Below are 11383 nucleotides of genomic sequence, written 5' to 3' on the forward strand. Positions count from 1 at the left end.
AGGCCAGTTCATTTTCCTCTCACATCTGTCCCCTCCTGCCCCTGCTCAGCTCTTTCCAGACTGAGACACCCCCGTGTTGCTGAGCAATCCCATTTTCCCCTAAGTGAAGCCCCATCAGCTGAACACCTCAAAATATCCTTTCCACATTTTATTTTCATGTTCTGTCCAGATGGAGACGCCAAGCTCTCCCCCTGTGTGAGGAGACCGGGGGTTTATTCCCTTTCCCCCACTCAGGAGTGGGGACACGGCTGTGTCCCTGCACTGGGAGGTTTAATTCCTTGAGGGGTGACATGAAGGTGATTTTCCAGGAGGTCACCCAGCCTTGGATGACTGGAAGCCTGGAAAGCAGCCTGGTATCAGAAGCTGCCTGACCTGCAGATTAAAACGTGCCAGCCTGAGCCTTTGGGATTTGGTGCAGGCACGGGGTGGGATACGGCTGATAACAGGGCAGAATCCTCAAGGAGTATTTTTCCAATGTTTTTCTTGGTTGATAAAGTCCCAAGGTACAAATTGAACTGGGATAGATCTGGAAAATCCCACCCTCAGTGACCTCTGGAGCAATTTCAGCTCCGTTGTCCAGGGAAGGTGTTTGGGTGTGAAAATGAGAGCATTTGGGGCAGGCTCAAGGACGCTGATTTGTCTTAATGTGGGGGTAACAAATCCTGGAGTTTTCCTTCAGGACTTTTCCTTCAGGACTTTTCCTGCTCTTTTCCTGCTCTAACGAAGGTGGTTTGCTGTGGGTTCCCTGGGCGTGCTGGGAGGTAACAAAGGGCACAAAAATTGGTCCTTGCTGAAAGAATTCCAATTAAAAAGAGCAGACAGGGACCTTCCAACGATTCCAGTGTTGGGTTGCAGAGAGATTTTACCACTCTGGGCTTTTCCTGCTGCATCTTCCCTCTAAATCTCGCATCCCACCGATTCCATGGCTGTTGGGATCATCGACACTGGCACTTCCAGAACAGAGGTGTGGCACAAGGGTTGATGGAAAGAGAGTGAGTCAGAGTCAGCTTCCCCTGCGCTGTCCTCCCACTTGTTCCTGTGACCATGGGTGTCAGGAGATCAGGGAGAGAGGATGACAAAAACAACGCTTCTTGCAGAAGAATTTTTCTTTCTCAGGTGGAGAATGACTCAGGAAAAACCGATCTGGCTTTTCTTTGCTGATGGGACTCCTCGTGTCTGCTTCCCTGGGGAGAGCCCAGCTCAGCTCAGAGCTCCAGGGTCCCTCTGTCCCGCGCTGCCCGCAGCGAGTGAGCCCAGACCCCGCAGCCCCAGCCCTGCCGGAGCTGGAGCCAGAGCCCCGCTCAGCCCTGCCTTGGGCCGCTCCCACCAAGGAGAGCCGAGCCTGGCAGAGCCCAAAGCCCGGCCTTGGCAGTGCCAGCCCCTGGGAAGGGCTCAGGGACAGCACAAGGTCACACGCCGCGGCCGTGGGTCCCCGCGCAGCGGGCAGCGGGGACACAGAGCTGCTGCTGGAACAACACTGGAACAATCCAGGCAATCTAATCCCATCCTTTATGTGCCCTTGCAGCGCCAGGCCGCGGCACAGCCCCACAGCAGTGAGCCCTGCAGCCGCGGCGCCCCGGCCCCTTGTCCCGGTGTCAGATCTGGTGACGCTGCTCCCTGCCAGGTTTCATCATGTTTGCCCATCCCTGCTGATGCCAGGCTGGCAGCAGCGAGGAGCAGGGTATAAAAGTGGGAGGGAGGCTGAGCACATCAGTGTGCTCCGAGATGGCCTCGCTCACTCTGCTCACCGGTGAGTGCTGCTGCCCTGGAGCTCTGTGCCCTCCTGAGCAGGGCTGCAGGCTCTGGCACTGCCGCTCTGCTGCCTGGCCAGGGGCTGCAGGGATGGAAACGCTGCTCTCGCTTTTCTGCCCGAGGTTTCACAATTTCCTCTGGGGAGGGAAATTCCTCTTCTTTGGGGCTGCTGCCGTTGGGGATCTGTTGTGATTTGAACATGGGCAGAGTCGATTGCAGGCTGCAACTGAAATGTGCTTTCAGACTTAAACCTAAAAGCCAAATGATTCCTTTGGCATCTGCTCAGGCTCTTCTCTGCTTCTGCCTGAAATCGTTTGTCACTGGAAATGCTTGGAGAAATTTTAGAAAAGCTCTTGTGCCTCAGCTTGGGAGCAGAGCCTTGCTGCAGAGCTTTGCATTCCTGAGGGCAAGCAGTGACCCTTTGTTGTTTCCTTGTTTCCTGCCAGGCCTGGCCGTGCTGCTGAACGCCCACCTCGGTAGGTGCTGCGTTGCTCTCATTTTTAAAAGTGTTCCGTTTTCTTTTATAGTTTTTTTTGAACGTTTTCAAGTTGTCATAAAACTTCTTTAGCTTTCCGATAATGTTTACATATTTGAAAGTCAGAGTTTCCACACAATTTTATGTAATAATAGAATAGTTTACATATTTCTCTGTGGGTGGAGAGAAATGATTGATTGATCTTTGGATCAGTGTGGTTGGAGAGGTGGAAATTCTTTGCAATTCTATAAACACCAGATGTTTGAATGAACCTGGCTCTTTTTCACTTTTGAACCCCCCAAGCTTCTGTGTGCCCATTTCGTGTCCAACAGCGCCAGTGCAGCTTCCCCAGGGCCGGGCTGTGCCCAACGCTGGGCTGTGCCCAATGCCAGGCGGTGCCCAGTGCTGGCTGTGCCAGGCCGAGCTGTGCCAGGGCCGGGATGTGCCAGGGCTGGCTGTGCCAGGCCGGGCTGTGCCCAATTCCGGGCTCTGCCAGGCCGGGCTGTGCCAGAGCCGGTCTGTGCCAGGCCAGGCTGTGCCAGGCCAGGCTGTGCCCAATGCCAGGCTGTGCCCAGTGCTGGACTGTGCCAGGCCGAGCTGTGCCAGGCCGGGCTGTGCCCAATTCTGGGCTGTGCCAGAGCCGGTCTGTGCCAGGCCAGGCTGTGCCAGGGCCAGGCTGTGCCAGGGCACTGCAGCCCCTCCACGGCCGCTGTCTCCCCGCAGGCTCTGCCTATGTGCTGACCTGTTACTTCACCAACTGGGCCCAGTACCGGCCTGGCCTGGGCAAGTTCAGCCCTGAGAACATCGACCCCAACCTGTGCAACCACCTGATCTACGCCTTCGCCGGCATGAACAACAACGAGATCAGCACGTACGAGTGGAACGACGAGACCCTCTACAGGTCCTTCAACGGCCTCAAGAGCCAGTGAGTGCCGGGAGCCTCAGCGGGGCTCTGCTCCCTCCTGTGCCCCTCTCTGCTCCCTCCTGTGCCCCTCTCTGCTCCCTCCTGTGCCCCTCTCTGCTCCCTCCTGTGCCCACCTCTGCTCCCTCCTGTGCCCCTCTCTGCTCCCTCCTGTGCCCCTCTCTACTCCCTCCTGTGCCCTTCTCTGCTCCCTCCTGTGCCCCTCTCTCTCTGCTCCCTCCTGTGCCCCTCTCTGCTCCCTCCTGTGCCCTTCTCTGCTCCCTCCTGTGCCCCTCTCTCTCTGCTCCCTCCTGTGCCCCTCTCTCTCTGCTCCCTCCTGTGCCCTTGTCTGCTCCCTCCTGTGCCCTTCTCTCTCTGCTCCCTCCTGTTCCCTTCTCTGCTCCCTCCCCGTCCTTCTCTCTGCTTCACTCTCAGCTCGGTGACAGCGGCTCCAGGCGAGGGGTGCTGGGTGAAGAGGGCCAGAGGCATGAGCAGGGCACAGCCCCGCTCAGGGCTGCAATAACTCTGGGTCATGCCTCTCCCCTTGCAGGAACAAAGATCTGAAGACCCTGCTGGCCATTGGAGGATGGAATTTCGGCACGCAGAAGTGAGTTCATACCACGTCCTGCCCTAAAGATCAACGTGGGAGGAGAAGGGGAGGAGGAAGGGGCTCCATGGAAAGCCCACCTCAGTCCTGCTCTGCTTGCCCAGGTTCTCCACCATGGTCTCCACACCCCAGAACCGCCAGACCTTCATCACGTCCGTGGTCAAATTCCTGCGGCAGTACGGATTCGATGGGCTGGACCTGGACTGGGAATACCCCGGCTCCAGGGGCAGCCCTGCCCAGGACAAGGCTCTCTTCACCGTCCTGGTTAAGGTGGGCTCGGCTCCAGGCTCTGCTGGCCACAGCTCTGGCCTCGGAGCCCTGGGCGGCCGCAAAGCCTCAGCCCCGAGCCCCGGGTGATTGCTGTCCTCGGATCCCTCAGGAGCTGCTGGCAGCCTTCGAGCAGGAGGCCAGAGAGACCAACCAGCCCCGGCTCATGGTCACCGCCGCCGTGGCTGCCGGACTTTCCACCATCCAGGCCGGCTACGAGATCGCCGAGCTGGGCAAGTGAGTGGCCAGCCTGGGCTCCCTGGTGGGGTTTGCGGGGTTTCCTGGAAGTGCTGGAGTGAAAGAGCCCCTGAGGGAGCCCGGTGGGCCGGGGCTGTGGGTGCTGGGCAGCCTCAGCTGGGGTGCCTCAGGTGAGGACACAGCCCCGCTCCCCGCAGGTACCTGGATTACTTCCACGTCATGACCTACGACTTCCACGGCTCCTGGGACGGCTCCACGGGCGAGAACAGCCCCCTGTTCAGCAGGGGCAGCACCCTCAGCGTTGTGAGTGCCTTTGGGGCCTCTGGCTCGGGGCTCCCCGCGCCTCAGCCCAGCCCGTGAGCCGTGCTGCCTTTTCCAGGAATACGCCATGAATTATTGGAAGAGCAACGGTGCCCCAGCTGAGAAGCTGCTGGTGGGATTCCCAACCTATGGAAAGAGCTTCACCCTGCAGAACCCATCCGACACTGCCGTTGGAGCGCCCAGCTCCGGGCCAGGCCCTGCTGGGCCTTACACCAGGGAGGCCGGAACTCTGGCTTACTACGAGGTATGGATGTTCCCATCACATTCCTTGCTCAAATCATTTGAAGGGATTTATCAGGAAGCTCCCGTGGAGTTTTCTGCGTGCCTCAGGCACAGAGCTGTCCGTGGAATCGCTAGGAAGGAGTTGTGTGCCCAGGGCACGGGGAAGCAGCACAAAACCAGAGGATAAAGCCAAGGCGACGGCAGAGCCTGGGCTTTTCCCTTTTTGTGGATGACATTCCTGCTTCCTTCTCCTTAGATCTGCTCTCTCCTGGGTTCTGGAGCCACCCAGGCTTGGGATGCCCCCCAGGATGTCCCCTACGCCTACAAGGGCAGCGAATGGGTCGGCTACGACAACGTCAAGAGCTTCGGCCTCAAGGTCTGGGGGCAGCGGGGCCGTGCTGGGACGAGGCCGGAGCCTCCTGTGGGATCAGTTCCTGGGGCTCACCGGGATTTTCCTGCCCACAGGTGGACTGGCTGAAGAAGAACAACTTTGGAGGGGCCATGGTGTGGGCCCTGGACATGGATGACTTCAGTGGGGATTTCTGCCACGAGGGCAAATACCCCCTGATCTCCAGCCTGAAGAAGGGCCTGGGGCTGTGAACGTGCCGTGAGTGAGGGGAGGGACACCAAGGGCACGGTGGGCTGTGCAAGGGGGGCACCACCAACACCATCCCTTCCCCAACGTGTCTCTCACTCACTTCCACAACATTTTAACGCTTTATTAAAACCTTATTAAAAATACAAGAGAAGACTGAATGGAGAAAATATTACGTATTATTTAATTAATATATTACGAGTAAAGGATTTTTTTTTCCCCACCACGTGCTCATCCACACGACGGAGGTTTTGCCCTTTAACCCTTTTTAGCCCGTCCCAAAGTTCTGTCCATCAGCTCCTTCTTTGCTGTCCAGTGGTGGAGTTTTACTTCCTTAAATCTTGACTGGGGGTCAGATGTTGCCATAGAGACGAGCCAACCTTCCCAAATGTCCCAAACCCAGGCCACCCCCTGATTAGGGGGATAAAACATAACTATAAATCCATAAAACATCTCCTAACATACACACACATGATATTTGCCTTTTAATTGTGAGAGCCAAGCACGGCATTGCCCATCTGTCACACCAAGGAAAATCCTTGGAAAATCCTGCCCTCTGCACAGCTCAGTCCTCCCATCCCTGCAGCTGCTGGAGTGGCAGTGGGAGTGCAGGAGGAGCTGCAGTGCTGGTGGTGGGGACGGGCACGGAGATCCCAATCCCCATCCCGATCCCATTCCAGGCCAGTGACCCCTCTGACCCCATTGCACGCAGCGAGGATGAGTCAGTGAAGCTTTACACAAAACCAACAGCTTCCTGCTTCAACTCGCTTCCTCCTTTAGATTTCGTCGCTTCCTGATTCTCTCACGTGAAAAACACCTTCACTCTCCTGTGAAAATGTAATAATAAAAAGTTTAATAATAATGTGATAATAAGAAGTTTAATAACGATGTGATAATAAGAAGTTTAATAAAGGACAATAGGGGACAAGGACCATAGAGCAGAGGTTATTGGGTCAGCCAAGAGCACCCTGTTATCTTCGGGGATAGCCCTTAAATACCTTTTAATTACATCAGCCTGTTGCATCTTCATAGATCCTGATGCAAATCCATGAACTAGTTTAGATTTTCCAGGAACTGCTTTACATGGCCCCTCCTCGGCTCCACCTTTTTAGAGCATGGGTGTTGCCTGGCTGGGGTTTTGGTTGCCTTTTTTTATCACTCCCAGTTTGGGCCTTGCTCCACGCTTTCTTCAGACAGCAGATGCTGAGGGCTGGCAGATCTGTACAGGTGTCTGTCGCTACTGGACACAAAATGAGTGCACAGAAGCTTGGGGAGTTCAAAAGAGAAAAAGAGCCAGTTTTATTCCCAAGCTTCTGTGCACTCATTTCGTGTCCAATAGCGACAGGGAAGGGCTTGGATTTCGTCCCAGCCGTGGATTTTTTGCTGCCCTGCCTTGGCAGCGACATGGAAACCGCGTCAGGAGCTGCTGCCACATCGCCCGGGCTGTGACATCACAACGCCAGGCTGCTGCCCGGAGCCAGCCCAGCCCATTCCCGAGGGAAATGCCGCACCCTGGGCTTTTCCCCATCCCCCTGCTCCCTGCCCGCAGCGCCTGAGCCCGTCCCGGGGGGCTCTGCCCGGCCAGGATGGCAGCGCGGCACGACCCCAAAGGTGAGAGCCGGGGGCACCCAGGGGGGCTGGGTTTGCTTCTCCTTCACCTCCCCAGTGCCATCAGCTTCTCCAGGATCTTCCCAGATCCCAGCTCCCTGCTCAGGCTGGGGAAAACCAGCCCTGCCTGGAAAATTCACCCACAAACACCAGAGGTTTATGTCCAAAAAGGAGACAGAGGAGTCCTTTTACTTTGTCCCAGTAACGGGACAGCCCATGGGGCATTCCCCTGGGCTCTCTCCAATTTTTGGAGGACGCTGCCTCCTTTTTATCCCAATTTCCCTTCTCTCTTTCCCCCTTGGCTGAGGTACTTGAGAGGTTCACACTTCCCAAAACGCCTGACACCAGAGCTTCCCCTCTAATGTACAACCCTCCCTTTTCATTCTTAATTCTTATGGAATTTAGGGTTTCCCCCCATTGTTTCTTTCATCTTTCAATATCCAATTCCATTTATCAGCCACCCTACAGTTTGTTTGTAAAGGCAAATATCTTTTTTTCCCATCCATCAATCAGTGGAATCCTTCCCATTGTTTCTTTTCTCTCTCAGTGCTGGTTTCATCTACCAGCAGACCCACAAAAAGACAAATCTGCCATTCCTCTCAGCCCCTCGTGGCTGTGGAGAGGCAGAGGCAAAGGGCACACCCTGTTGCCCTGATTTTTAGAAGTGTTCAGTTTTCTTTTATAATTCTTTTAAAAGTTTTTTTAAGTTCTCATAAAACTTCTTTAGCCTTCTGATGATGTTTACATATTTGAGAGTCAGAGTTCCCACACAATCTCACGTATAAATAGAATTGTTTCCATATTTCTCTGTGGGTGGAGAGAAATGATTGATTGATCTTTGGGCCGGTGTGGTTGGAGAGGTGGTAATTCCATCCTCCAACCCACGGTCACCTTTGGAATTCTATAAACACCAGATGTTTGAATAAAACTGGCTCTTTTTCTCTTCTGAACTTCCCAAGCTTCTGTGTGCCCATTTCGTGTCCACTAACAACAAGACCCCTCCCAAATATCCAGGGCAAAGACAAATCTGTCATTCCCTGTGAAAGACAAATCTGTTTGGAAAGACAAACCCCTCACTCCTCTCAGCCCCTCGTGGCTTTGCAGAGGCAGAGGCAAAGGGCCCAGGGATGAACAGCACGTGCTCACTCTTTTCTCTCTTTTCTCTCTTTTTTTTTTTTTTTTTCCCTTGTTTATCCCACTTCCCCGTGCCCGTCCCCCAGCTGTGGCAAAGCTCATCTCCTTTGGGACGACTCAAGAACGGAAAATGTTCCCCCACTACTTCGCCCCAGACAGGCTGGGCATCGAGGTGCTCGGGGTGCGGGGCAGCCCCTTCCTGGGGCCAGGCTCTTACCTGGGGCCACAGGTGAGCTCGTCCTTCATTTCGGGGTCTCTCGGGGTTCTGGGCTCAGGATGACCCCGAGATCATCAAAAGTCTTTTCCTCCCAGCCCCGCAGCCAAAGAAGAAGCCCAGATGCGTTGGTTTTGCTTCTCAATTTTAATTAATTTCAATTTTGTTTATTTTCTCTGTCACATTCTCTCTCTGCCCTGCTGAGCTCTGTCCAACATTCTGTCTGCCCTCAGGGCGCTGTTCACATTTTATACCAAAAACTCCGTGTGCTTTATTTCTGATTAATTCCCAATACCTCTCCCCTGTGTTACACACAGTGCCTCTACTCTAAACCGATAAAAAGTGTCACCATCACAGTGAAAGAAGGAGGACAAGACACACCCAAATTCCCCCATCTTGCCTCCTGAACCCCATTCTAAAAAATCCCCAAAATTCTACTTTTTCACCCTGTGCCACATTAACTCAAACTCTTGTGACCTGTAAATCTTCACGCAAAGTTGGCAGTTTTTTTTCCACGGGCTAAAATGGAAGCCACGGGTGGTTTTGACTTTATGCCAAGGTCTCTGAGCCAGTCAGGCTCTGCAATAGTCAGAAAATAAGGGAATTATTAGGAAAAACTTTAATAGGAAAAGTATCATGCATTCCTGCCCTCAAAACCCGCTGCAGGATGGAAAAAGGAAATTTTCCTGGGAAAAGGAATGATCTCCTTTCCCAACCAGTACTCGAGGCTCTGCAATAGTGAGAAATTAAGGGAATTATTAGGAATAACTCTATCAGGAATAACATTTGCTGCTCATGCACTCCTGCCCTGCAAACCTACTGCAGGATGGAAAAAGGAAATTTTCCTGGGAAAAGCAATTATCTTCTTTCCCAACCGGTCCTCGAGGCTCTGCAGTAGTGAGAAATTAAGGGAATTATTAGGAATAAGTTTAATTGGAATAGTGTCTGCTGCCCGTGCATTCCTGCCCTGCAAACGATGCCTTTGAACAATGCCAATAAATAATTTTGGCTTTCGAACTGCAGGAGAACATCCCGAAATCCTCCATGAGCACCCGGGGGTACGTGCTGGGAGCCAGGACAGCCCCGCGCTTCCAGCAGAAGGCTCAGGTAAGGAGAGCAAAAAAAGAGGGGACAAGCAGGCAAAAAAAGAGGGGGAAAGCAGCAAAAATCCAGAGAAAAAGCAGCAAAAAAACAGGAGAAAAGTAGCAAAAAAGGGAAGGGGAAAAGCAGCCAATAAGAGGGGAAAAGCAGCCAAAAAAACAAGGAAAAAGCAGCCTAAAAGAGTGAAAAAGCAGGAAAAATGAGGGGGGAAAGCAACCCAAAAGCAGCAAAAAAAGAGGGGAAAAAGCAGCCAAAGGATTCCCCAGCCCGGCTGCGCCAGCAGCGGGCGGCTGCTCCGGGCGGGCGGGGTTTCGGGCACGCCCGGCGCCGTGTCCCGCATTCCCAGCTCCATTCCCGCACTCCCAGCTCCATTCCCGCACTCCCAGCTCCATGTCCCTCATTCCCATCTCCATTCCCGCACTCCCAGCTCCCTTCCCGCACTCCCAGCCCCATTCCCGCATTCCCATCTCCATTCCCGCACTCCCATCTCCCTTCCCGCACTCCCAGCTCCGTGTCCCTCATTCCCATCTCCCTTCCCGCATTCCCATCTCCATTCCCGCACTCCCAGCTCCCTTCCCGCACTCCCAGCCCCATTCCCGCATTCCCATCTCCATTCCCGCACTCCCATCTCCATTCCCGCACTCCCAGCTCCCTTCCCGCACTCCCATCTCCCTTCCCGCACTCTCAGCTCCGTGTCCCTCATTCCCATCTCCATTCCCTCATTCCCATCTCCATTCCCTCATTCCCATCTCCCTTCCCGCACTCGCATCCCCATTTCCTCATTCCCAGTTCCCTTCCCGCACTCCCCGCTCCGTGTCCCGCAGGCCGTTTCCCCCGGTCCCGCCGCCTACGGGCCCTTCCCGGCGCAGCGCGGCCGGGGCCGGCCCGCCCCGGTTCCCTTCTCCTCCAGCAGCCGCCGCTTCCCGAGCCGCCCTCGGGACCAGGATCTGTACCCCGGGTGAGTGAAACCCTTCCCCCGCACAAACAAAAAAAAACCAAAAACAAACAAACAAACGAACAAAAACACAACAGACCCCCCAAAAAAAAAACAAAAACAAAAACAACAACAAAAAAAAACACCAAAAAAAGCCCAAAAAAACAAAAAAAAAAACCACAAAAAACCCCAAAACAAAACAAACCCCCCCAAAAAAACCCAAAAACCCAAAAACATCCCCCACCCAAAAAAAAAAAAAAAACCAAACTCAAAACCCCCAAAAAAACAAACAAAAAATAGATTTTTCTCTCCTAAAAAGAAGGGTTTTTAGCTGCAAAAGGAAGGTTTTGATGTCCAGAAATAATCACCGGGATGATTTGGATAATGCTGGGACATTTTGGTTACTATTGGGCTATTTTGGTTAATACTGGGCTATTTTGGCTAATATTGAGACATTTTGGTTAATACTAGAATATTTTGGTTAGCACTGGGACATGCTGGCTAGCCCTGGGACACTTTGGCTAGCCCTGGGACACTTTGGCTAGCCCTGGGACACTTTGGCTAACACTGGGACACTTTGGCTAACACGGGGACACTTTGGCTAACACTGGGACACTTTGGCTAGCCCTGGGACACTTTGGCTAACACTGGGACACTTTGGCTAACACTGGGACACTTTGGCTAGCCCTGGGACACTTTGGCTAGCCCTGGGACACTTTGGCTAGCTCTGGGACACTTTGGCTAGCCCTGGGACATTCTGGCTAGCCCTGGGACACTTTGGCTAACACTGGGACACTTTGGCTAGCTCTGGGACACTTTGGCTAGCCCTGGGACATTCTGGCTAACACTGGGACACTTTGGCTAACACTGGGACACTTTGGCTAACACGGGGACACTTTGGCTAGCCCTGGGACACTTTGGCTAGCCCTGGGACCTGCTGGCTAACGCATACCCAGCTCCCGGGCGGATCCGAAGGTTTCGTGGCGCCCCCAGGCCCGGCACGTACGAGCTGCAGGAGCCCTCGGGCAGGAAATTCGCGCGGCCGATGAAATTC

The 11383-nt window shown here is 54.0% G+C and overlaps 2 protein-coding genes and 1 long non-coding RNA gene across 5 annotated transcripts in view; 2 read left to right on the forward strand and 1 right to left on the reverse strand.

Annotated features, from left to right (window-relative positions):
• The first annotated feature begins 1632 nt into the window (after window positions 1-1632).
• On the forward strand, window positions 1633-5531 carry LOC128799415 (acidic mammalian chitinase-like). The gene is given in 10 exon segments (XM_053963808.1): window positions 1633-1750; window positions 2199-2228; window positions 2951-3152; window positions 3679-3735; window positions 3840-4005; window positions 4115-4239; window positions 4398-4503; window positions 4580-4765; window positions 5000-5119; window positions 5209-5531. Coding segments are annotated over 10 exon segments (1245 nt in total). The 3' UTR covers window positions 5344-5531.
• Window positions 5532-5810: 279 nt separating this feature from the next.
• LOC128799422 (uncharacterized) lies at window positions 5811-6695 on the reverse strand. The gene is made up of 2 exons (XR_008434723.1): window positions 6337-6695; window positions 5811-6165 (listed from the first exon to the last, which is right to left on the reverse strand). It is a non-coding gene; the product is annotated as an uncharacterized LOC128799422 (long non-coding RNA).
• Window positions 6696-6826: 131 nt separating this feature from the next.
• Window positions 6827-11383, forward strand: part of PIFO (primary cilia formation) — a 6064-nt gene continuing 1507 nt past the window's right edge. For 2 of the 3 annotated variants that reach the window (XM_053963813.1, XM_053963812.1), the window contains exons 1-5: window positions 6827-6949; window positions 8167-8309; window positions 9318-9401; window positions 10220-10353; window positions 11323-11383. The exon at window positions 11323-11383 is cut by the window's right edge. In XM_053963813.1, coding sequence (XP_053819788.1) covers window positions 6925-6949; window positions 8167-8309; window positions 9318-9401; window positions 10220-10353; window positions 11323-11383 — 447 coding nt within the window. In that variant the 5' untranslated portion in view covers window positions 6827-6924. Of the gene's footprint in view, window positions 6950-8166; window positions 8310-9317; window positions 9402-10184; window positions 10354-11322 lie in introns of all 3 variants that reach the window. The other variant, XR_008434721.1, reaches the window with a different exon arrangement.

This window comes from Vidua chalybeata, chromosome 24, assembly GCF_026979565.1.
Source record: "Vidua chalybeata isolate OUT-0048 chromosome 24, bVidCha1 merged haplotype, whole genome shotgun sequence".
Lineage (NCBI taxonomy): Eukaryota > Metazoa > Chordata > Aves > Passeriformes > Viduidae > Vidua > Vidua chalybeata.